The 27,332-nt window shown below is 34.5% G+C and overlaps 1 protein-coding gene across 1 annotated transcript in view; it reads right to left on the bottom strand.

Annotated features, from left to right (window-relative positions):
- LOC141400713 (uncharacterized) overlaps positions 1-27,094 on the bottom strand; it is a 231,097-nt gene extending 204,003 nt beyond the window's left edge. Inside the window, exon 1 of the mRNA XM_073980157.1 lies at positions 25,657-27,094. Coding sequence (XP_073836258.1) covers positions 25,657-26,451 — 795 coding nt within the window. The 5' untranslated portion in view covers positions 26,452-27,094. The remainder of the gene's footprint in view (positions 1-25,656) is intronic.
- Positions 27,095-27,332: the final 238 nt, after the last annotated feature.

The raw sequence follows: 27,332 nt of genomic DNA, 5'->3' as shown, positions 1-27,332 counted from the left end.
ACTCTTCTGATGTTCGGGTAGCGGAAAGGACGTTCCGAGACATCATCACTGCTGCAGCCGCTCGCCATATCCCTGCTAGTCGAATACCCGAAGTAAGACCAAACTTCCCAGCAGAGGCGAAGGGATTAGCAAATGAGCGTGATGAGCTTCGTCGAGCCAAACCCAATGACCCCAGAGTCAGGGAGCTGACACTGGAAGTTAACATGGTGGTCGGCGAACATAAGCGGAACAATAGGTTAAATCATCTGTAGAGTTGCAACATTGGAGCCGGTATAAGTGAATTGTGGGCAACGGTTAAGTCACTCTCGTAGCCGGGAAAGATGGAAGATAGGACCTCAGTCACGTTTGGCGCCGTTACGTTGACTGACCTGAAGAGGTGCGCAAGTTATTTCAATTTGTCGAGCAACCCGAGAGTGACAGGGGGAAGAGGAGAGTATTACGTCGCATCAGATCTCTTCCTGCTGAGGATGAACCACCACAGTTTACAATGGCTGATGATGCGAATGGCATCAGGAACGCTAAATCATCCAAAGCGTTGGGCCCTGATGGAATCTCCATGGTAATGCTGAAGCAGCTGGATGAGCCGGGAGTGAGGTATCTCACTAAGGTTCTCAACTTGTCGCTAGCCACCCTCATTGCTCCCGAAGTCTGGAAAATGGGCAGGGTGGCCCGCTACGGAAGCCAGGCAAGGATGCGAGCAAAAGTGAATCGTACTGGCCGATTTCACTTTTGTCGCCCGTAGCAAAGACCCTTGAGGCCTTAGTCCTCCCCAGTATCAGGAATAGCTATCAAGTTGCTGATCATCAGCATGGTTTCCGTAAACAGCACAGCACGACAATAGCGCTGCACGCCAGCTTCACATATATTTGTCAAGGACTCAACCAGAGACAGCCGTGTGATAGACGGACAGTAAGGCACTCCACGCTGTTTGAGGACATTGAGCAGACAACCCTCCGCCCAAGCTTGAAACGTTGGATAGTCAACTATATGTGTGGACGCCAATCGTACGTGGAATTCAGGAACAAGAAGTCCAAACCCCGTAGATTGAAACAGGGAGTTCCCCAAGGTGGGGTGATATCTCCGGAACTGTTTAACCTCTACCTCTCCTGTATTCCGCCCCCTCCATACGGCATCGAGATCGTAACGTATGCGGATGATTGCACGATCCTGACGTCAGGTTCTTCCCTGATCTGTGAGAGACTGAACTCTTATTTAACCGATCTTACCACATTTTTCCACGCGAGGAATATGCAGATTTCCGCCACAAAATCTACAGCCACTCTGTTCACCACATGGACAACACAGTTTGGAAGAGTATTGAATGTCGTGGTCGACGGTAGCAGAATTCCGACCACAAACTGCCCCAAGTCTTCAGTGGACCATCTACATGAGGAGGCAAAGATTCTTCCAGTAAAGCAACACAATGAGATGCTTTCGTTGCAGTACTTGCTTGGGTGTTACCGTGAGAGCCATCCCAATCACCATCTGCTAGCTAGACCCGAGACATTCAGGCATATCAGGAAGGATATTCATGCTCTAGGGAGGGAGGTCCAACAATATAGGAGAGAACCCCTAGATATCAAGCAAGTTTTGAATAGTATTCACACGCATGCAATTGCTAAGGTCATAAGCAAATATAGAGTGAATAAAGTCCACGGAGTACATCCCCCATCTATCGCAGCTGAGGAGCGTCAGCTGCCACGACAAACCAGAGTAGTTTTGGCTCAACTACGCTCGGGATATTGCAGTCGCCTAAATTCTTATTGGGCGGAAATCGACCGCGCCGTCCAAAACATCTGCCCAGTATGTGGCATGGGCCCGCACGACACAAAACACTTTTCAACTGCCCCGCCAAACCTACTTATCTAACTCCAGTGGATCTGTGGTTACATCCCATCGAAGCAGCCACTTTTCTGGAACTGGAGATAGACCCAGAGCCAGATTGAACAGAAGAATGAACATACAAACATAATAAAAATTTTCGGTATTTTGAAGGGTGTGGACACAATATCCCACCGAAGTGGCTGAAATTTGTCTTCTTTGAGGGAATAAAACTTTCCACCAGCAATTTTTCGGTATAGGTCACGTCTTAATATAGCCCCCATAGAACGGTATCTCCCGATTTTCGGTATTTTGAAAGTATAAGCGTCATTATCAAACCGAAATGGATGAAATTTAATACTTCGTCCGCGATGAGGTCATAAAATATTCCAGCGAATTATAAGCATTTTGAAATATTTTTTCGTATAGTTTGAGCCACATTTTCAACTTCAACCCTAACAATTTGTGGTCCACAAAAACATAAATCAGAGCTAATTTAAAGGAAAAAAATTGGAAAAAATAGTTCTTATGCATATTTTAAAATTATTTCTGAAAATTTCAACCCATTTTTCTCTCTCCACTTTCCATATGTCGTTCGTTGGTTACAGAACAAGTTTTCTTTCATTCAGTGCAGAGAGACAGAGACTCGTGGCAATAACGTCATGTCAACTTGCAATTGAAATAACCATCAGCGAAATTTCAATTTACTCGTAATGTACAAATAAAACAGCAACAAAAATGCAAGTAAAAATATAATGCCTGTCTTTAATTCGAATAAATAAAAAATATGAAAATAGCAACAAACAAATTGCACACATAACCTAACGACATAGCAACAACACAACCAAGCAGTCAACAAAGCGAAGAAAATATTTCTTTAATATTTTAAAAAATTGTTACAAAAAAAAAAAAAAAAAAAAAAAACATACTAAAACTAAATGTCTTTCTAAGACGTCGAGTTGTAATGTCAAGAGAGCCATTAAGTTGGTGATTTTATAGCGCAGATACGCAGCCAATGTTGGCTGTTTACTGTTTTTTTTTATGAATGCCGTCTTCATCGCTCATCTTAATGGCAGCAAACACAGTGCAATAAAAAAACAACAAAAATAAGAAAACAATTATAACAAGTCCAAGAAGACAAATGGTGTTTATGGTCACAATGGTCACTCGTATTATGATGTTGGTCGCCACACTAACAATTTCTGGTATTTGCCACATTAAAAATGCTTTTAATTTTGCGCTTTTTAACATTTGAATTATTTGAATTATTTTTTAAATACTTTATGCTTTTTCTTCTTATCTATGTGCAGCAAACGCTAAAAGAAGATCTCAGTCAAGTTAATAAAGAGATCTCGAAGATGTAGATTTCAACATAAGAGCAAAATGTGTGTGTTTTTCAAATCATTGCCTTTCATGTTGAAATGTCAGGAAGCATTGCAAGAAGGACGATCTTGGGAAATATTGGCACTAATGTTGCTTGAAATGCTCCGACATCATCAGAAAAGCTGTTATAAGGACTTCAGTAGCAAATATCAATCAGAAGAAAGAATGTTCTCCTTCAGCATCGATAAAAAAGCAAGAAGGGTAGAAAAACTAAGAAAAATAAAAAAAGAAAGACTCCGCAAATATTGTTATCAAGGTTCCTTGAAATATACCTAAAATATCCATCAGAAGAACACCTTTAATGATGACAATCTAAAACATCAAATGTATGCCAATGGAAAAGACAGTGGTCGGATACTTTTCCAAAAAGTTGTTTTCGATTTCATTTATTTTTTGCTGTGGTGATGCTGCTCATCCGCAAAACATTTTGGTATATTTTCTGATTTTTTCTGACTAACGGTTCCAGAGATATCGCGCCTTGAAAAGTCGAATTCTGTAAAAACTAAATGAAAAGAAATACTCTTAACTTCTTAGATCTTGGTCAAATTTGAAAAAATCTTTTTTGTAGTTTTTGTTGTTTTTTCAGCTATTTAATAAAAAATAGAAATCAAATTGGCACAGTGGTCTTGGATGCAATTTTGGCGATTTAATATTTAAAATAATTTTTAACAATGATGGACCTCTTCGATTTCCTTGAATTTTTTGTATTAAACTACGATTAATTTCAAAAAGTCCTATTTGGTAGTGGGATTCGAATGATTACTATTTTTATACCCTCAGCATTTATGCTAACAAGGGTATATCAGGAATATTGTCAATTATTTCATATTCCATTTCAGAAAAAAAGGATACATTTTTTTCGCGCTACATCAACGATTTTCGATACGTAGGTTAAGAAAAAGATTCCCAGCACGAATCTGGTCGCGAGCCAATTTTTGGTTGTTGCGGACAAAAGTTATGGCGCTTTTATTTCGCTTTTTAAGAAAGAAAATATTATAAAAACGCTAATTATTTTAATGAGCACAATTGTTACAAAAAAGTTCTCTCGAAGTGACTTTAGCGAGTAGATTGCATAATACCTGCAAAATGTTACACAGAATTCGAGGAATGTACATAAAATTGATAAATTATTGAATATAAGTCTACTTTTTTCAAAATTAAGGTCCATTCAGTGGTCATATAATTACATAAAAAAATGTTGTGGATCCAAACTTCACGTCGAATCAAAGGAGACTGCAATCATACAGATTGGTGTTATAGTTTGGATGTTACAGCCAAAATAAGCACATATTTTGGTCAAAAAATAATTTTTTGCTTGAAAAAATATTTTTTTCACATGCATTATGTAGTAGAAAATATTGTAAAAATTTATAGGAATACTTCCTTCATTTTGCTTAAATCTCCCAACAAAATAGACGGATTTTGTTTTATTGACATTCATATTAAAGCTTTCCCATTAGAGAAGCTAATTGGGTTGATGAGGATATATGTCAAAGCTTCTGAAATGGAAATAGAGGTCAAATAACCCATTTTTATTTATATACATTTTAAAATACGTGTAAATCGCGTAATTATCAAAATCATTTTGTCCGCATGTGATTTTCATGTACAGCAAGATCATATCTGTTAATTTGTATATATTTTTCGAAATTTAATTTGGAGGCTAAGATGTAGCATCAGCTGCATCTTAGCATTAAAATACCTATAAAATATCGCTAATTTGCGCAAAGTGCAAACAATTTTTGTCCGCATCCGATTTCAATGTCCACCATGAAAATCTACATCGATATATATCTATTCCAAGGCGATCAATTAAGAACCGTGGATGTAGCATCACACACTATTTTTTATGATAAAATGAATGTAGCTCCCTTATCAGTGAAGTTTTCAAAACTCTGTTTCCGCTAAAACGAAGATGCTGCGATAGTTTTTTCATTGCAGTGAAAACGAACCGCAGAAAACGCGATAAAATACGCGATATTTCCAAAAACGATTTTAGGTGATTTTTCTACTTTGGACTTTCTTGTAACTCGCGTTTTAGTGAATGGATTTTCACGGGGAATGATTTATTAGATTTATTAGAACTAAAATGTGCAATCAAGTACGAAGAAATCGAATGACAATTGTAAAAATTAGGCCCGAAAAATATGTTTTTTACAAAAAAGTTCACACAAAATTTCCGCATTTAGATATACATTTCTATGAAGCTGTGCAGACTACATTCACATTAGTCGTATCAAATAACTCAGAATCGCAAGTACTACAATCCTATATATGATTTTTTGAAAAACCTGTTTGCGGAATGAAATTAGAACAAAATTTCAAAAAACACTGTAAATCTGGCTTCAAAATGTCAGCATCATTTAATGGTAGAAGCAGTTCAAATTTTGAAAAGTAATACATTAGTGAGATGATCCTTATTTAGTTTGCTTCTACTTTTACTTTGACAGGAAAATCGAACGGATCAACCGATATGGTCCAAAATTAGGTCTTCGTCATATTTTGTCCAAATTTAAATTCAGTTCGAAGATGGACAATATCTGTATTTCCCCCAATGTTCCTAAAATGGTATGCACAATATATCTTGAACGGGGCAACCAATTTGGTCCAAACGTTTGATCTCCTAATATTTTGTCCAAATTTAGTTCAACTTTTAAAATGGTCCATATCGGTCCTCTCCTTAGGGTACCTCTCCCACAAATTTCAACATTTATGTCTAAATGCAGATTATGGTCTGTTCGAAGATCCTTGGGAAATGTATACCGATGCTGTTCGTTGTGGTCCCGAGCGAGATTATGTTTCCGTGGACAAGTCTATGCTTCCTGACACACTGATCCAAAAGTTATACGATGACCCACTGAAATTACTAGTGGGCGCGATATCGAAAAGATATGACTCCCAAAATAAGAACAACTTCCATAATGGACTATGTCGGTCCTTTCCTTCAAGTACCTCCTACGCAACATTTTGAATTTTAATCTTAATCCTGATTTTTGATAAGTAGCATTATCACAGCAAAAAATAAAGGAAATCGAAAACCACTTTTTGAAAAAGTGTCCGATTTCATTCATAAAGGGTATTTTTTATAGAGGTATAAAACTTTAAGTTGGTATAAAACAACGATGGATTATTCGATTGACATGAGTTGTATTTATGTGGCATTACATTTTAAATATGATTTCTGGCATATGACCGCCACGGCTGGCGCGTATGTAGTCTAATCTGGACGTCCAATTTTCGGTGACTTTTTCCAACATTTGTGGCCGTAGTTCGGCAATAACACGGCGAATGTTGTCTTCCAAATGGTCAAGCGTTTGTGGCCTATCCGCATAGACCAATGACTTTACATAGCCCCACAGAATGTAATCTAGCGGTGTTAAATCACAAGATCATTGAGGCCAAATTAGGCGGTCACCAAAGGTGTCTTTTAATAAATAAAATAAAATTGCACTATTTGCAAGCGTTGTTAAGTCTATTCATGATGAATTGCCAAACCAAACTGAGAATAAATCACTTGACAGCTGTTAAATCGGTCGCCATCTTGAAGAGTAATGACAACTTAAAGTTGTATACCTCTATAAAAAAATCTAAATTCTAAGTCGACATAAAAATGTCCGTCTGTCTGTTGAAATTAAGATACAGCTCGAAAAATTTAAGTTAGAGCTTTACAATTTGATATAGAAGTTTCTATTACTCCTAAGATGTTTGGTATGAAAATGGGCTATATCGGTCAATCTTTTGATAAAGCACCCATAGATCGGCACCTCTTGATTGTCGGAATAGTTGATGGTTGTGGCCTTAATATCCCACCGAAATGGCTGAAATTTGGTATTTAGCCATCGTTGAGAGAATAAAACTTTCCTCCAGAAATTTGTCTGTATGAAGGGAGTCTTCATGTAGCCCCATAAAGCAGTACCTCCCGATTTTCGGTATTTTTACGGTTGTGGCCTCAGAATCCTACCGAAAAGGCTGCAATTTGGTAAGGTATTCTTCGTTAAAACGTTTCTCCTGAACTTTTGCAGTAAGACCTACGTTTTCATATAGTCTCTATAGAACCGTCCCTCCCGATTTTCGGTATTTTGATCGTTTTTGGCCTCAATGTCACACCGAAATGGCTGAAATTTGGTATATAGTCTTCGCTGGAGATATAAAACTTTCTTCGTGGAATTTGTCGGATAGACCCACGTCTTCATATACCACCCATAGAACGATACCTCCCGATTTTCGGTCATTTGAAAGTTTTGGCTTCATAATTCCACTGAAATGCCTGAAATTTGGTATTTTGGTTCATTTTGTGATATAAAACTTTCAGTATAGGTCTTGGCATACATATTTCGATATTATGGTTATGGTCTCAATATCCGACCGAAATGATTGAAATTTGGCATTTAGTCTTCGTTGCGGATATGCAATTTTTAATCTGAAATTTGTCGGTATAATCCAACGTTTTCATATAGCCCCCATAGAACGATCTATCCCGATATTTTGAAGGTTTCGGCGTCATTATCAAACCGAATGGCTGAAATTTGGTATTTAATCTTCGATGGTGGTGTAAAACATTCCAGAAGAGAATTATCAGAATAGGTCCACGTTGGAAGGGCACCTACCGATATTCGGTGACCTCAATATCCCACCGAAATAGCTGACATTTAATGTTTACTAATCGTTGACGGTATAGAACCTTCCACCAGAAATTTCCTGTATAGGTCCACGTCCTGATATAGCCCCCATAGAATGGTCCCTCCGAATTTTCGATATTTTGAAGATTTCAGCGTCATTTGAAAATTGGTATTTAGTCTTCAATGGAAGAGTACCTCCCGATATTCGGTAGTGACCTTAATATCCCACCAAAATGGCTGAAATTTAACGTTTACTATTCGTTGAGTGTATAGAACCTTCCACCAGAAATTTCTCTCACGCCCTGATATAGCCCCCATAGAATGGTCCCTCCCAATTTTCGATATTTTGAAGATTTCAGCGTCATTATCAAACCGAAATGGAAAATTGTAAATATTGGTCCATGTTTTGGAAAGAACAACGATGCCGTCCGTGTCAGCTCTTTTTATGGGTTTTGCTACATTTTCCTTCTGAAGTGGATTTAACTTGGGATTTAGGAACCTCAATGGCACAGTTTATACAGTTGGCCATCAGAGTTCTGTTTTCTTTTGACAAGAAACATAATAGATTGTTCATTATTGTGATTTGATTTCCTTTGTATTTTATGTCACAATAATGTATTTGACAGCAAACTAAATAGTCAGGGCTAACTAGTTTGGGCTGAGTGTCCAACTGTATAAACTGTGCTCAATGGGTAGAAAACCTCCACGCAGAAATTTATCAATATAAACCCAGCAAAATGTTTGTAGCCAAAGAAGTAGTTAAATCATGAGTGCAAGTGATTTCGGACTACGTCTTTTTACGTGAAAGAAGTCATGATTTTTACAAGGGCATGGTGCAGTGAGGATACTGTCTAATTTACTTCTTAAGCACACATTTTGCATTAGTTCTTTGTAGTGAATAAATCACAACAACATACGATTCAACTACTTCTTTGGCTACAAACAAAGATGTAGTTCGAAATCACTTTTATTATTTTTTGTATACAAATTACTTTGTATGGATGCAAACATATTGCTGTTATTAGAATTAACAAGAAACAAATTATGTTCTTTGTATTTTTAAGTTTTTTTTTTTTGCAAAATTTTGAAATTTCTAAAATGTGAAAATTTTATGAAATGGATTCAAATCGGACATTGTCAAAATGTGAAGAACGGACTGCATTTTTCATGACTCTGCGTGGACAGCTTCAAAAAAAGCTATCCAATCACTACTTCACAAGGAACAACTTCAAATAAATTTTGCTGGGAAGTGTTTATCATCAGTTAAGATACTCTACTCCACCAAGGAATAAGCCTTAAAGTAGAGAAAGAGCTTAGTACTTTCCTAAATGGATGGAAACTAATTAGGAATATACATATATTGTAACAAATTTATAATACTCTATTTTGTTTTCAGAATGTATTTGCTGCAACAACATTCCATCTCAATGTGTGCAAAAAGCTATTTAACTCTATAGGAAGACATTCATCCGACCTCCAGTATATCACTTGTACGTGGAACTGTGACAGGTTACCCCCTCTGGACTTTTGTGGACTACTTTCATAAGCAATTGATTTACAAAATTTGTTTGCTATTGCAATTTCCTTAATTCAAATACTAACACGACATAAAGACCACAGCCGTGGAATTACAATTTCTTATCCGGCTGCTGTTTTTTAATCTCCAAACGATTACGTCAATTCATACGACGACCACCACGAAGACGACAACATAGCTGCTGACTATGAAAAATTTTGAAAAACAACAGCCTGTGTTTGTAATTTGTGGAAATAAACATTTATAAAATATGCGTTTAATAACACCCATTTTCGTATTTCAGTTTTCCTACCTATCCGCTTCTTCTTCTACTTGGCAACTTTGAAATCATTTACAAAATTGTTTATTTGTATTTTTATGACCAACACAAACACACATCAGGAGGAAAATTATTACAATTTTAAAACAATTTGTTGCAAGTCATACAAACATTATCAAACAAATGTTGGAAAAATAAAAAAAAAAACTAAAGGTAGATTACCATGTGACATCAGAGCTAGGGAAATGTGTGCTTATGTGGAAAACTAAGCATTTTTTAAGGTGAGGCAGCTAAATGACATCATTCTTTGTCCTCCAGATTGATTTTATTTATAGTGTCAGATATTTTTAAATACAAATCGCTTTCATAGCTTTATAAGACAGAATTTTTGTATCTCATGCAAAATATTACACACAAAGCTCAGTAAACATTTTCAAGAAAACAACTTATAGCGGAATTTCATTTTTAAAAACTGAAAAAATCCTAACCACTATCAGAAGTTTTACGAAAGTTCGCCGAAGAGTTCAAAGACGAGTAATATTTTCGATCGATTCGTAAATGTTTGTTCTTGTGTGTGCTCAGAGAGAAGATAACTTGTTTTGAGAAAAAGGGTCGTTATTAATTTCCTTGATAAAACATTTGGGTTCGTTGTACATAATTATAGATAATTCAAATATACATTTTCCAAATCACTTTCGCATAAATGCTACATACCACATTTCAGCAGGTCAGCCGCGAGTTAGTCAACAAGTTTAAAATTGGATTGATTTGCTAATGTTTTGTCGTGTGTGTGTGTGAAAAGTAGAACTTGTTTTGAGAGAAGAAAAGTAGAACTTGTTTTGAGAGAAATGTTTTTGATTCAAACGATTTTGTGTTAAGAACCTAAAAACGAAACCAGAAAAGATAATTCATGCATAATATGAAAATACTTCAAGCTGTGTTCTCAATGTTTAGGATCATGCATATTATGAACGCTGTTCCTAAACCAAAAATACCCTTATTTATGGGAAAGACTAAAAAAGGAAACTTGAATGAGTTTTATTATTTATGACAGGTTGGATTTTACTCTCCCACTTTTGTACTGACCTCAGCCCAGTAGCGGACGAATAAACTTTGCAATAGAGCTGGCAAACCATCGATATTCCCAACAGATATTTTCGATATAATGTTTTAAAATATCGATTGCTATCGATATTATCGTTAAGTTGTCAACACCATTAATTTGGAGATGAAAATGGCGGAAATGTCAACGATTTCCTTGAAATTTTGCTCAAGTAGTTCACAGAAATGTAAAGGAGAATAAACAATTGCTTTTATTTTATAAAAATATTAAAAAAATACATTTTACTTTTCCGAAAAATGTGTACGTGTTACTACGGACTTACTTTCTCACACACACACGACAGAAAAGCAGCGATGTTTCTATTTATTTCAATGAATTTCAGGTTAGGGGGTTTTTCCGATAATATCGATAGGCAAAACTATCTATCGATATTGAATTTTTAAATAATAATCGATATTATCGATAGTGCCATCGATTTTTTGCCAGCTCTACTTTGCAAACGTTTCAGATTTTCATTGTTGTTGTTTTCGTTTTGTGGTTATAGCAGAACAAGAAACATACATACATTATTATACGCAGTGCCACGCGTACGAGCATTAAAAGTTGTTTAAACGCTTACTTGTGCACCACCAACTGTTGTTTTTGTCGAATTTCTAATCGCACACACACACACTGTGTGCCACCGTATTCATTACGTAGTAAGGAGTATAAACAATAGTTTTGCCTTGTGAAATGTTTAATAAATAACCCATTATTTTCTAGCTTACTGGTAATGGAGGAAGAAGCTTGTTTAAATTACTCTGTAATGGATTACATAATGACTAACGGATCCGAATTTTTGCTGGGAATCATCGATTACATGTTCATCCTGCCAAATTTACTCTAACTATAAGGGGCATAAGTCTACTCCCTTATTTTGCGGCAAATCCTGGCAGGGACCTAAGAGATGCAGATCGGCACTTGCCATCTGTTTCTCGATTATAAACCTGCCTTTGACAGCCCTATACAGTGAAAGGAAAATATTAACATAAATAAAATCCGTTTCGTTACCGGGTAATCAGTTAGTGTCATCTTACAAAGACGAATGAGCTTTGCAGGGATACCAAATGCAGACATAGTTTATGCGATATCAATGGAATTTGTCGTTGCTAAATGAAAAAGTTTTATTGAGTTTCATTAAAGTATAATTAACGAATTTGTTCATTTATACAATGAAACTTCTTCATTAATGTAATGACACTTCTATATTGATCCAGTGAAACTTCGCCATTAATGCAAAGAAACTTCTTGATTAATGCAATAAAGCTTCTTCAGTAAAGTAGAAAGAAAATCTGCTAAAGTTGATAAGGCAGTGAATGGCGACAAGACCAAATGATGGTACCGATGCCTAATGAGTCCACTACGGTTATGACTTTTTGAAATTTTTTGTCAAAAATGATTTCCTGTAGTGAGAATAAATGAACTTTTGCCTACTAATGCCTAAAATAACATTCATTCCATTTTATTATAAAAAATTCCGCACAAACCACTTTGAAAAAAGTCTATATCGAATCACTTTATAATTAAGATTTTATGTAATCTTATGTAGAGACTCATTACGCTATGATACAGGGATATGAGGCTGTAAAAAAGTCATAACCCTAGTGTCCACAGAACTCGGACCAACTATGGAAGTCGGTAGCTAAAATTTTAAGGTAGTCAAAGACTTTGTCTACCTCGGCACCGTCAAAAAGACAACAAACAACGTCAGTTGTGAAGTAAGAAGAATAATATTATCGGTCAACATGTGCTGGCCTAAGTGAGCTGTTTAAAAAACAAAGTCACATCTCGTCAAACAAAAATAACACTTTATAAAACACCCGTGCTAATTTATGATTCCGAAGCCCCGGTACTTGCAGATGTGACAGGGCAAATTCTTCGAAAGATCTAGTGGTCAATCTGCGTTGACGGTGAATATCGACGCCGTATGATGCGCCTTAACTAAATAAATGATAGGTGCTTACACCTGGTAAGTTTTGCGGATTCTGAAACTACAATGTTCATAGATGAGAAAAATCAAAAAACAAAAAAAATCGCAGGAGGGATTTTTAAATAAACACATATTTGTTTGGGACTGGTTGCAAACATATATATGTTTGGATCCAAACAAAATTTGTTTGTGTCCAAATAAATATATGTTTGCGACATTTTGTAACATATCTCAGTTTTATTTGGTTGGGTACCAACATATTTTTTATGTTAGAACATATTTTGTATGGGTGGAGAGAAGAGTTTTGTCAAAGAGAGTAACAACAGGGCTCTCGCGGATGCGGAATGCAATTTAATAACAAATAGCTGTGTGTATGGTGTAATAGGAGACGCAGAAGCTTTGGCCAAACACGTGTTGTTGTTAACCAACGTAGCAAGCGAAGAGGAAAAGAAAAAAATGAATTATGTTGTTCTTTTTTTCAGTTGCCTAATTACAATCGTTGAGTAAATACGGTAATGTGAGTGAATAAATCAGTGTTTTGTGTTTTCTTTAAGAAATTGTGCTTTTTAGCAAATTAAATGCCCAATACTTTTTGTAATTGAAAATTTTATAATTGAATCAAAAAGGTGAATGGAAATATTTTATTGTACAAGGAAGAAATCACATTTAATACACTGTGAACACAAATTTTGGGGCAGAGATAATTCCTTTTGGAGATGAAAGGCCTTGGTGAATATATTAAGAACCCCGAAGGACAGATCCGCCTTGAGTCGAACTTCGGCGTTATGGCGTGATGAAGTTTTTGCTAGACCCTGTAAGCCATCAGGAATGAACGTTATATCTTTGTTGACTGTTGTTTTAGCTTATTTTTGAGATGACATTGACAACTAATAGATTTTTTTGCACCAAGAATTCCGCGGAATCTATTCATTTCCTGAGAAATCTGAGGGAAAACGTGCATTTATCGACGTTCAGGAAGGTATATTATGCACAAAAGCAACTTCAAAGCTTTCTAGGGTCTCAAGTTTTGCCATCTGATACGAATTTTGTGCTTTTTATAAAGTACAATACCTAAAAACGCAAAAAAATAAGCAAGGGTCTGCTTTAACGAGGTATATAAGAAATTGTACCCTAAATAACGGCATTTGACCCCCAAAAATTATTTTCTTTTCTCTAAAATATATCTCAGACACCCAGAGACATTCGTCAAAACTAAAAAAATGTATAAATTTGTCTACTAATTCCATAAATTTTATGATAATACTCGTATTTCCTTGGGGTGTATGTATACTTTTCTGTGTTGTGAAAATTGAATTTCGTTAATTGTATTAAATATACGTATTAGATTAAAATAAATTTGTGTAATTATGGTTATTTTGTCACCAAGGAGCCACACAGTGCAGTTGTTGCTGTGAAAAACCCAACGATTTAGCCAAAACTCCATGTTTGTAGGGTGTATGTATACTTTTCTGTGTCACTGTATATATAGAAGCTACATTATAGAGAAGTTCGTTTGAATACGTAATTGGCACCACAAGCACAAAATCGATACATGTTTTCCAAATGATCCAATACCAATTTAAACGTTGATCTGATCTGAAAATTTTAGGCGTTTTGAGGGGGAGGTGTCAGAGGACTGATTACAATTGATTGAGTAGTAATCAATAGCAACGTGTCGTTGGTGGCTGTAGGCTTTTTGGGAAATGTCTGCGCTCGCGAATAGGACATTCCTCTATTCCTCGAACTTGACTAAGGGTTATTTCTTCCAATCTTAAAACAAGTTCGAAGATGGTCTTATTTTGTGCAAAGTTCAGACCAAATGTGGTACTCAATTCCCGAAGTTCCAGCAGACGTTATATTTGGCGACATGAGTTTTTCTAATAAATCGTTGTAATCAGAATGACAAGAACACCCTTCTGATCCAGTCCATCTTCAAATTTAATATACGTTTGGAAAAAAATACTAAGATGTGCAAAGTTTGGACATTGTTTACCTCTAATGTACCAGGCACTTCTTTGGTCCATACTCTCTTATTGGGTATATTATATACCTAATATTGTAAATACTTTTTGGTAGTTGTTCTCCATTAACAATAAAATTTATTGAATAAAATTATATTAAATTAATTACCAAAAAATGGGGTATTGTAGAACCAACATTTTTCTTCAACAAAATTAGTTTCTCCACATATTGGAGTTAGCGATTACACATACAATATACATATGTATGTACTTTTGAGCAGCATATACATATATGTATTTAATCCTCTAACCCTGAAATTGTATTTTTCACAGCATCATTACATTTACCAGTGACCTCTTTTACGTTTTGTTTGTTTTCTTTGTAAATGCATTTTTCTGATCATATTTTCTATGCCCCACTTGTCTCACCTAATAAGTCAGAAAAATTCATTGTTTACGTACGCAATGTTGATATGACCATTTTCTAGACAGATTTTTTATGGTTGTGTGCTGTGCTTGCTGCATGTTGCTTTGGTGTACTGCTCGCAAATTGTTGAATTTCCTTTTTAAGTGAAATCGTTTGTTCGTTTTTTTGTTTTGTTTTCATTCACTGTCGTTTCTTTAACCAGTCTTGTTTCCAACATTAAATCGATTTATGTTTGCTAAACGTCTGTTCACTCACTCACTCAGTCAGACATTCAGTATTTATTCCATATGACCTTGACCGCATGTTGTGGCACAAAAAAGCAGAGAAACGTTAAAGTAGCAGCAGCATGTTGCAAGTTCAGTTTAAAATTCTCTTGGGAAAACATCAATGCCATTGGCGAGAGTAATGGTCAAATATGATGGTTGAACACGGTGGAAGACGGGCATACATACACACATACATACCTATTATTTTATTTGTACTGTTCAAAATGATCTTGAGAAAGTTAAGATCGTTGAAGGTAAAAGTTAAGGTCAAAGAATTTATTATTTGTTTACTTGTTTACAAGTCCATTGAAAGTTCTAAAACACAAAAACATGGTTCAGACTATCATGTGACTATCGTCACCAAACACCATTATATTTATATTCCCTCACTTTCCGCAAAAAACTTAAAATATTTCACAGGTCTAAGTAAAGATTGCAATATTCGATTATAGCTTTTATCAAAAAAACTCTTTAAACTGTCTGGTCAGACGTGTGTTTAACCCCCTGACTTATTTCGACCACACATTGCTTAGGACTATTCTTACTGATCGGATGACAGTCCCTTGTGCTCTATTGTCATGGATACACAGTGATTTCACTAGGGGTTTCACTAGCAAAAAGTCTAAGTTATATTTTAAAACAAAAATTATTGATTTCTAAATTGTTGCTGATACTTCATGGTTTTCTTTTGATATGGAAAAATTAAAAGAATCATTATTTTATCATATCAGCCAAGTGTTTCTTGTTTTGTAACTAGGGTGTCCAAAACCGAAACCGGTTACCCGGTTTTGAGTTACAAAACCGAAACCGGTTTTCGCTAAAAACGTCATTTTCGGTTAACCGAAAAAACCGGTTATTTGTGTCGGTTAACCGGTTTTAAAAAAATAGTAATATTTTTAATATGTCATTACAATTGTATTCTTGAAGGTAAACTAAATTAACTAACACAAGGTACGGCAAAGTTTTAATTGTCAGATACCTTTAAATTTGAAAAATAGTTTGTGTAAAATGTAGAGTTGTGCAAATTTAGTTCACTACGCAGTTCCAATGGTCACACCATTTGTATGAAAAATCTGCGTATACGTTATATCACACGTTAGTTTTTATGAAGTTACTCATACATTTTTGAACTAATGCAGTGAACTAGGAACTAGAGCTACAAATTAAAACGAATGTTTGGTCCAACTTAGTCGTTATTCAAATAGCCGCCGAATTTTCAGTAATTTCACGATAATTTGAGATTGGCAAAGCAAGACGAAGAATCCGAACTTAATAAATTCTTTTGGTACACATTTTATATTTGTAAGGGCTTTTACTATACTTAGGGCAGAATTTCGGTCTTAATTTTGTTGTCCCCATTTCGAGGTTTATTGTCAAATAACAAGGATATTATGAGATAATTATATAATAACGAAGTCGTTATACTTAATTTACCCCTTGCCGCACATTTTTAGTCAAATATATATCAATTATGAGCAAATTTGTACATATTTAACAAAACCGGTTTAAACCGGTTAACCGGTTTTGAAAATTGTTAAAAACCGAAAACCGGTTTTTGAAAAATTTGAAAATTTCGGTTAACCGAAAACCGTTTTGTTTGGAAAAACCGGTTTTTTGGGCACCCTTTTTGTAACGGTTTACCCTTTTCATCTGCAAGATTTACTACATTACATGCTACTTTGTAATCGATTTCAAATAATAGCGCATTATCAACTGAGATGTCACACAGGAACAATCACAATTTAGAAATACGTTCAACATCATAACAACCGTGGTTATCAGCCATCTGTTTGTTTGGTTCGAGTTTCTAATATGTATATTGGACGGTTTGGTGGTTTACGTATGCAAACTGGAGTTGTGCGTTCTAATTCATTTAGCTCTTTCGGCTGAACATGTTCCTTAATCTAGTTCATAGCCCCACTATCCTGTCCAAATCTTCGGATAAGACACTTTCACTGGGCAGATCCTAAAAATGCTGACAATTTGTTTTATAAACAAGTAAGCGTTAAGTTTATGGAAGTACTAAGCTCTTCTTCCACATCATGTCTTATTCCTTTGAGGAGTAGAATAGCATAACTGATAATAATCACTTTATATTGATAATTTTCAGTGTGGAGGTTGAGATTTCCATAATACCAAGCTAAATCCACTTTAGAAGGAAAATGTATCTAAACCCTTTAAAAGAACTTACATGGGTCGATATCGTTGTTCTTTCCAAAACATAGACCAATATTAAACATTTTTCCAAAATGAAGACGACAAATTTCAGGTGGAAAGTTTTATTTCTCCAACAAATATTAAATACCAAATTTCAGCCAGTTCGTTAGGATTTTGAGAGAACCTTCAAAATACCGAATATCGAGTGACAGGTTTCTATGATGGCTATATGAAAACGTGGACCTATATTCATAACTCTACACGCAAAAAATATATATGTTAGAAATATGTTTGGATCCAAACAAACATATGTTTGGAACTGGTTGAAAACAAATATATGTTTTCAACATTTTGTAACATATCTCAATTTTATTTGTTTGGGTACCAATATATTTTATATGTTAGAACATATTATTTATGGATGGAGCGAGGATTTGGTCAAAGAGAGTAAAAACAGGGTTCTCGCTTATTTTATAATAAGGAGCTGTATGTATGATGCAAGAGAAGACGCAGATGCGAAGACAGGAGGGTAATATGTTTGTTTTTGCTTTCGTGGTGTATGTGTTATTGAAAGAAAAAATGATATGAATTGTTTTTGTGCTTTTTTCTTCAGTTTCCTAAAGACAATCGTTGAGTAAAAACGGTAAAGTGAGTGAATAAATCAGTGTTTTGTGTATTCTTAAAGTAGAGATGCTTTTTAATAAATTAAATGCCCAATACATTTTATAATTGAATAAAAAGGTGAATGGAAATATTTTATTGGACAAAGAAGAAATCGCATTTAATATTGGTAATAACATTAATACAATTTTCATATATAGCATTTCCAGATTAATTGAAACCTTTTCCACATTAAATGAAACCTTTTCCAACTGAAATGAAACCTTTTCCAATTGAAATGAAAACTTTTCCAAATGAAATGAAACCTTTTCCAATTGAAATTAAACTTTTTCCAAATTAAATGAAACCTTTATTTTTTATTAAAAGAAACTTGAAACGAATATTAATTTTTCTTTGGTTTAAATATATAAAAAGTTAAAGTTAAAAGTTACATACAAATATGTAGTACGTAAAACACACATCTCGACTGCCAAAGTGAATCTAAAAATAGACACAAAGCACCGTGGACGATTGGTTGTTGTTATTTTTCGACAACTATCTCATGGTTCACACACAGTTGCTGCAATTTTTCAATTCCGTTTTCTTATGTTTAACAGAAGGGTTGCATTTTTTAGCATTTTTGTAACAAACGTACTGTGTGAACAAAAATGTACCAAAACAGTTTGAACTATGTGTGTGGGATTTTAAAAATAGATGAATTCGGATGAAAATCAAGCATACAGGTAAATATTCCTCCAAAAATGCGTGCTGCAGAATTACCATAATTCCATTGTACGTTTTCTACCCATTTTTACTACTTTTTTTTCTAACCCTGCAGAATGTGAAAATGAAGGTCAAAACGGAATTGTAAAATTGCAGCAACGGTTGCGTATGTGTGAACCATGAGTATCAAAATAGTTATGTGCATTCTCTGCAATGTGGAGACACATGACAACGGGAGTAGTTAATTTGGTTTACATATGCGGCTACGAGAGTTTTTAGGTGCTTCGGTTGAATTCGCATTTAAACGAATTCATCAGTCACACTTATTCTTGAGCTCGAGTCGTCATAAAATTGGGGAAGGGTTCTTTGTTTCAATACAAAGAACTAGTCTTCTCTGCCATCCCCAAAAGTAATCACTTTTAACTACATCCCACTTTAAACTTGTTGTTTTTTAAATTTGAAAACAACAAATATGAGATTAAGCTTGACTTACATACAAATAGTAAGTAAAAAAATTAACAATACGTGATGTAATTATAGAAAATATACACATAAACATATGCATTTGTGAATAAACGTTATAGTTATCTTTGGGTTCTGGGATTCTTTTTGAGTTATTTTTTAAACAAGTTAACACCTCCTTCTGCATTTTTCCCTCCCTATACATCTAAAAAAATTCTGTTGTTTGTGATTTTTTGTTGACCCAATTTGTTTCGTTGTCTTGAATTCCTTGGTTCAAACGATTATGTTGTTCCGCAACAGGAGTACTGGGAGAGGCTATTGATTCATCTTCCTGAGGTTCCCAATTGTCGGAACTTTCCAAATTAAATGAAACCTTTTTCCAAATTAAATGAAACGTTTTCCAAATTGAATGAAACCTTTTCCAAATTAAATGAAACTTTTTCCAAACTAAATGAAACCTTTTCCAATTTAAATGAAACCTTTTCCAATTCAAATTAAACCTTTTCCAAATTAAATGAAATATATATGTTTGCTGCATAATATGTTTGGGACATTTGTTAAAGAAGCGGTTTTTTCTCCGTGTATTTGAAGTTAATACCAAATATAAACGATTTCGGTTTGATAATGGCACTGAAACCTTCAAAATATCGAAAATCGGGAGGTACCTTTCTATGAGGGCTATATGAAGCTATGCAGGGACGTACGCAGGGGGGGGGGGCACTGGGGGCCCGGGCCCCCCCCGAAATGTTTTGGTCGACGAAAATTTTTTGAGCTACTTTAAGAAATTATTACGTTTTTCACTAAAATAATTTTTTACTTTTGGAATTTTCAAATGAAAACTTAGATTGTTCTGAATGTCATGTACTAAAAATTTACTTAATTAACAAGTTGTCTAAGAAATATTTAAAATTTTTTGTTTGAATACTCTTTTTGAGAAAACTTCTAGTGAAATCTGTATTACTTCTTTTTCTCATGTAATTTCATTATCAAATAATAAAGGGTAGAGGAATTCTACAAAAAATATAAAGGTCTTGAGGCTTTAAACTCATTCTGTATTCAAAAAATTACGTGTTTAGTACTGTGCGGATTGGAAGTGCATGAAATGACAAGTTGTTGTGCGTCATAAAGTGCTAATATCTGAATTTTTCCTATCATTAACAAAGTTGTAGATGAAAACAACCGCAAACAAAATTAATGCTCAAACATTGGTTAAATGGTATTAAAATCTGCTGTAATTTTCGGCTTTAGGCTAACGATAAAAATGTACCTCATCGAAATAATGGCCTTTGACTTATCATATGTTTCGACAAAATCCGCTTCAAATAATTTGGTGTCGATTTAGCCCAGTTCTTTCGTCTGTCTGGCTCGAGCGCATGATAACTTTCGAACGGATCAACCGAACTTTAAGTCATATCGGTCCAGTCCTTTTTTCCCACAAGTCTACCTTCGTCGAAGGTCCAAATCGATTTCTTCAGGACATAGATTAGGTTCGAATATGGATTATATCGGTTCAATCCTTCAGGTACCTCCCATACAAAATTTCAATATCCGATTTCACCGAAACTTTGAATATCAAGTACCAAGAGGGTCTATATGGGACAACATCTTTCCTCACAAAATTTCAAAATAAGTGCGATATAAGCATGGTATAAGTAAAGAGGTAGATTTAAATGAAAAAATCTATAGAACCCTTGTTTTTCCTGAATTCATAAAACTTCAAAATTAATAAACAAAAAGGCAACAAGTGGGTTTGTTTACAAAATACCAATTTTGAGCATTTTATGAAAAACGCGAAAAATGAATGAAGGGCCAAGGTTTCTCTACATAATCGAGTTGTGGATATGATAAAATGTTTGTTTCAAAAATAAGCTGAAGGATTTCTTCCATACAAATGTTCCAAAAACAATTTTGAAAATCATTGAATTCGATTGTTTTTAAAATTGTTGGCATATTATTCAAACATCACACACACATACAAAGATTGTGTATATTGTTTTGACGTTTTAGGAACAGTCGAAAGAAAAAAATTTAAATTGACAGGAAGCTTTAGCTAACCTTTATTATTAAACCATGGATATAAGGGTTGTTCGAGAATCCATTGGACATTTTTGCCAATGCTACTTCTTGCGGTCTTGTTTACAGCGATATTCTATTTTTCGTGGGTAAGTCGATGCTTCCTGACATAACGGTTCAAAAGCTCTAAATCTTACCATGACCAACTAAACGGATTGACTCGACAACTTTCAAAAGAAATGACTTCCAAAGTTAGGTCCACTTCCAAAATGGAACATTCTTGCAGGTATCTTCTCCACAAAAGTGCAAAACTTTTGGGCTCTTATCGAAGTCAAATTTATGATCACGACATAAATATTTATTCGCAATGCTCACAGTCGTGAAGTTTTATACCCAAATGTTTCGATATTTTTGTCGGAAAGTGTATACGTCCTAAAAAGACAACGAAATTCTGAAACTCACTGACTACACAATTTTTAGGACAGAGATATTGGTTGTGAAGCCCTATTCGATCTGTCTATAGATTAAAGTCTGTACTTTTAAGACTGATGCTTTTTTATTTATTTTCGAGAAGTGCATAATCTTTGGTCATAGTCCTTGGAAAGTTTTAAATGTCATCGAGTTCATAAACATCTAATCGTATAATTAAGGTAGAAATAAGGCGGAACAACCATTGGGATATCAGATGGAGCTTTTCCGACTTAACCTTTTTTGTCAGGAAAAATGCCTGTTCCAGAACTTTCAAGAATCTACAAATTTTTACTACTGAAAATGAGTAGATTATTGTAGTACTGGAACAGACCATAAATGTAATTTTCTTGCATGGACTCTATAACTTCTGGTAAAATAGTAAAGTTTTCGTGTTTTTATGACACAAAAGAATATTATTTTCTTACAAAAGCTGGCATTGTTTGATTGGAAATGTTTGGTACAAGTCTAATCTGCACTCGGGGATTCGAGTTGTTCTTTTTTGGAGTTATTTATTTCAATTAATTAATGGTATACAAATAACATTAATAGGTATTTCAGATAGATCTTCTTATCAGCATCAGTCCTCGCGGTAAAATGTGTCCAATTGATAACTTAATAAGGCAAAAGTAACACAAAACTTTTTTAATGGGACTGAAGTTAATGTGTGATATATGGATATGTACTTTGAAGAATAAGAAATACTGTAAATCTTTGAAATAGAATCGAAACTGCCAAATAAGAGCTACTGTGGTTAAAAGTTCTGGAATACACCAAAACGTAAACCTACATGTGTAATATTCATTTGAAACATTTTTTAGTTATTGCGTCAATTCTGTTGGAGAATTTGGTTAAAACTTCAAAATACCAGGCGGAACTTTTGTATGGGGATTATACTGAACATATTATGATATGCTGCATTTTATGTTCCAAATTTCAAACTTATATCTATAATATTGTCAACTCCCTCTATTGAAATTATATTACATATAAAAGCAACTAAAAACCTTTTAAAATAGCTTTATGTAACGCTATACAACATTTTTTAATTTCATGATTTTTGGTCAAGTTGGGCCCCCCCCGAAATGAAATCCTGCGTACGTCCCTGAAGCTATGGACATTTACCGACAAATTTTAGGTGGAAATTTTTATACCCTCAACAATGACTAAACCAAATTTCAGCCTATACCGACGAGTTTCAAGTGTAAAGTTTTGCAACCCCAACGAAGACTAAATATCAAATCTATTTTGGTGGAATATTGGGGCCAAAACTTTCAAAATACCGAAAATTGGGACGTACCGTTCTATAGAGGCTATATGAAGACGTGGACTATATCGACAAATTTAGAGTGGAAAGTTGAATACCCCCAATGAAGACTAAATACCAAATTTCAGCCATTTCGGTGGAATATTGAGGCCACAACCTTCAAAATACCGCAAATCGGGAGGTACCGTTTTATGTGGGCAAAATAAAGGCGACAAAATTTATATAGAAATTTTTCGTACCCCCAAATGAAGACTAAATACCAAATTTCAGCCATTTCGGAGGAATATTAAGGCTACAACCTTCAAAATACCGAAAATGGGGAGGTACCGTTTCATGAAGGCGTGGGCCTATACCGACAAAAATCAGGTGTAAAGTTTTGCAACCCCAACGAAGACTAAATACAATATTTTGGCCATTGCGGTGGGATATTGAGGCCACAACCTCATATACACCGTTTTATGAGGGCTATATCAAAATGTGGACCGATATAGCCCATTTGCAATACCAAACATCCTGGGAGTGACAGAAACTTATGTACCAAATTATAAACCTTTATCTTAAATATTGTGAGCTGTATCTTGATTTCAAAAGACAGACGGACAGACGGATATCGAGATATCGACTTAGAATTTTATGCTGATCAAGAATATATGGATATTTCTGAGTGAAATCAAATACTTTTCCAAAAAGTGGTTTTTGATTTCCTTTATTATTTGCTGTGATGATGCTGCTCATCAGCAAAACATTGTAGTATATTTCAGATTTTTTTTTTGACTAACGGTTTCAGAGATATCGCCCCTTGAAAAAGTCGAATACTTTAAAACATTTATGCAAAGAAATACTTCTTTAGTATTGATCAAATTTGAAAAAAAAAAAATCTTTTTTGTTGTTTTTTTTTTTTGTTTTATCAGCTATCATGGCAAAACTACCAGGTAGTGGTATCACACCAGCTGATCGAATATGAAAAGTCAAATCCCTTTATAAACAAAATATTTTTGTTGTAATTTCCCCAACAACATAAAGAATGTTTTGACATAACATATTCAAAATTTTACGATGCCACTACCTGGGTAATTGTGCCATGTCAGCTATATAATAAAAAAATAGAAAACAAATTTGCACAGTGGGCTTTCAATACAAATTTTCGTTATACCAGAGTGAAACATTTGTTATTAAAAAAATTAAGAAATAATAAATTACGTCTATCCTAAATAAAACAACAAAATGCATGTTAATAAATATAATGTAATAAATGTAAGTTTTTATTTATTTATTATTTTTTGGTAAAACAACAAATGTTTCACACTGGTATACAAGATCATTACAGAGTGAATGGTCGAATTGGACAAATCTAGTTCCAAATCGTTCCAAATAGTTCCGACACCGATACAATAATGTTCGTTTTTCTTTCCTTTTAAATACTTTCAATTTGCCGTTGTTTTGTGTTTTCACATTTTTTTCGTAGTTTTGATCATCGGAATTGAAACACCCAACTCTAGCGAACTCTGACTTCTAAAATGCTATTTCGAGAAACATGCGTTTAAAGTTTCTATGCAACATACAAATCACAATGAATTTTTCCCTTCAAACGCTCATATCGCAGTAAATTTTTTCGATCGAATTGAAAATTGTATATATAGAAAATAAGCCAATTAAAACATTTTCGAATTTTTCGAAAGTGACAAGTGGTGGTATCCCTATAAACTGATCATCAATAGAATACATTCTATTTAACAATGCGCCTTATTTTTTCGCCGAAACGTCCGTCTCAAAGGAAGCATTTCGGGTCATACGATCGATCATATCCAGTAAGACTTAAAATATTGATGCTCTTCTACCATGGAAAAAACACAAATTCCACATATTTTTCATATTCCAGCGGATACTCTGACGTGTAGGCATTAGGGTTATGACTTTTTGACATTTTTCCTCAAAAATGATTTCCTGTAGCAGGGATGAATGAACTTTTGCCTATTAATCACTATGCTATCGTTTATTCCATTGAAATATAAAAAAAGTTCACGCACAAATCGATTTAAAAAAATAATTTTTTGAAAAAATATATGAAACGAAAAAATTATTTTTTGTTGCACGAATGAATAAATATAAGCCTACTTATAACTATAATAACGTTTATTTCATTCAAATATTAAAAAAGTCGCGAAAAAAGTCACTTTGAAAAAATTTTAAATTTTTTATTTTTTATTAAAAATTATATTTTTGAATAAAAGCGTTTACGACATTTTTACGATTTTCAGAATTGAAGAAAAATAGTGAGAAATAAATTTTATGTCATTTTAAATATCTCATGTGGCTCTAAAGTTTATTTTCAATTATATATCTGTTTTCAGAGACTTCAAAAAATTTTCCATAATTTTGATAAACTCAAACTTTAAAATCATTTTGTGCGTGAGGTTTTTTCACCGAATCACCTTATAATTAAGATTTTATGTAATCTTATGGCAAAACTCATCACGCTATGATACAGGGATATGAGGTTGTAAAAAAGTCATAACCCTAGTAGGCATATGAAAGTGGCTCCAAAATGCAACAACAACAATTCAAAATACATACTAACAAAATGAATGTTAAAAACAGAATGAAGATAATGGAAAAATAAAGAAAAATCGTAGGCCTAGTTTAAGTAAAAGCATGACTAACCTGTTCCACATTTTGTTGTTGTTGTTGTTGATGGTTATTTGGCCAGACGATGATATTCCTTCTAAAGTTTCCGTTGTTATTGTTGTTGTTGCTTGAAGAATTGGTGTTGCTACTGCAACCACTGCTGGTGCTGTTACTGCTACAAATGCTGTCGTTGTGTCCAGTGTTGGAGTTGGCTGGATAGTGATTGATAAGATTTTGATTAAAGTGTTGTTGCTGGGAGGTGCAGGCAGCAATTGCAGCATTCAGATTTACTGGCAACACTGGCGCATTAGAATGATTCAAAGCCTGATTGAAGGCCTGTTGGCGTAAATGTGTCAAAGAGGCTTGCATATTTTGCTGTTGTGGTGGTCGCCTTGCGGGCAGAGCTGGTGGCTTGTCAACATCGACAAGAAGTTTACCGGTACTGACCACAATAGTATCAGCGGATTCATTAAAGTTAACCGGTTTGTTGTTGGTGGCCTCATTCTGACTTTTTTGGCTTGAAGAAATGCAATTTGAAGTTTGATCCAGTGACGCAAAGCGTCTTTGTGGTATTGGAGGTACATCACGTTTAGCAACGCCGCCACCACTTCCAGCATTATTGCTGGTGTTGTTGTTGTTAGCATTGTTGTTGTTATTATTAGAACGTATGTCATAATCCAAAGATTTGCATTGATTGTTATTGCTGTTGCTGCTGTTGTTGTTTAGTGAAAGTGATCGTGCAAATGAGCTTTTAAAAAAGCGACACGGTAAATTAAAATCAAAATCCGGCGGTGAGGCGTTTGCCGGCGATGTCACATCCAAAGAATCCATTTTGCCGTTATTTATTGCCCAACACTCAAACAGTAATTTGCTTAATTATTTTGTATAAATATTTTCTTTTTATTAATTCCACGCACGTCTCACAAATGACGGTAATCAATTATTATTTTGCAACAGCACTTCAGAATTTTTTATTTTCAATTTCTTTTTTGATTTTGCTTTTGTTTTTTTTTTTCTTTTATTTTTCTCCAACAACTTGATTTTTTTATGTTTGACACTTGGATGATTTTTTTATTCCTTCTTATTTATTCTTTTTTCCACACTTCACCTAATATTTGTCATAAAATTATGTTGTTTCACAACACTGACCACATGAAAATCTTAAATAATTTATCGGATAACAAGTTGTTTTAGCCCACATTTGAATCATAAAAAATATGTTTCGGAACGAAAATAATAATTTTTCTTTGTCATCTCACAAATCGCATTCGGCGTTTAGCATCGCGTTTCGCATATTACCACAATTCCGACAAGGTCATCATAAATAATCCAATACGTCTTTACCAGTCGCACGTTGTTTGTTAACTAAACTAGCTGGAAAAGCGTACAACAACCAAAACCAAAGCATAAAAGTTCTTTGGCAAAAGTTGTTTCTTTTGTTTATGAAAAGCCCACCTCACCAAGCATACATTCAGTAGTAGCAAGCACACCATCAACAAATATCATTTGACCGTAACAGAGGCATTCTCCCTTTCCACAAAAACTCATATTTTCTCTGGGAATGGTTGTTTAGTTTCTCACGAAGATCTCACTGCTCTTTGGGAAGTGGGTTGTAGTTGCCAGATATTTTCTTTTTTCTAAAATTGATCAGTAAATGGTCGGATTCTGAAATTACAGTGTTCATAGATGAGAAAAATCAAAAATCAAAAAAA

This window comes from Musca autumnalis, unplaced genomic scaffold, assembly GCF_047663935.1.
Source record: "Musca autumnalis isolate F117 unplaced genomic scaffold, ASM4766393v1 scaffold_4, whole genome shotgun sequence".
In the NCBI taxonomy this organism is placed as follows: Eukaryota; Metazoa; Arthropoda; class Insecta; order Diptera; family Muscidae; genus Musca; species Musca autumnalis.
Note: the sequence above shows the minus strand (reverse complement) of the source record. Positions and strands in the feature narration are given on the sequence as shown.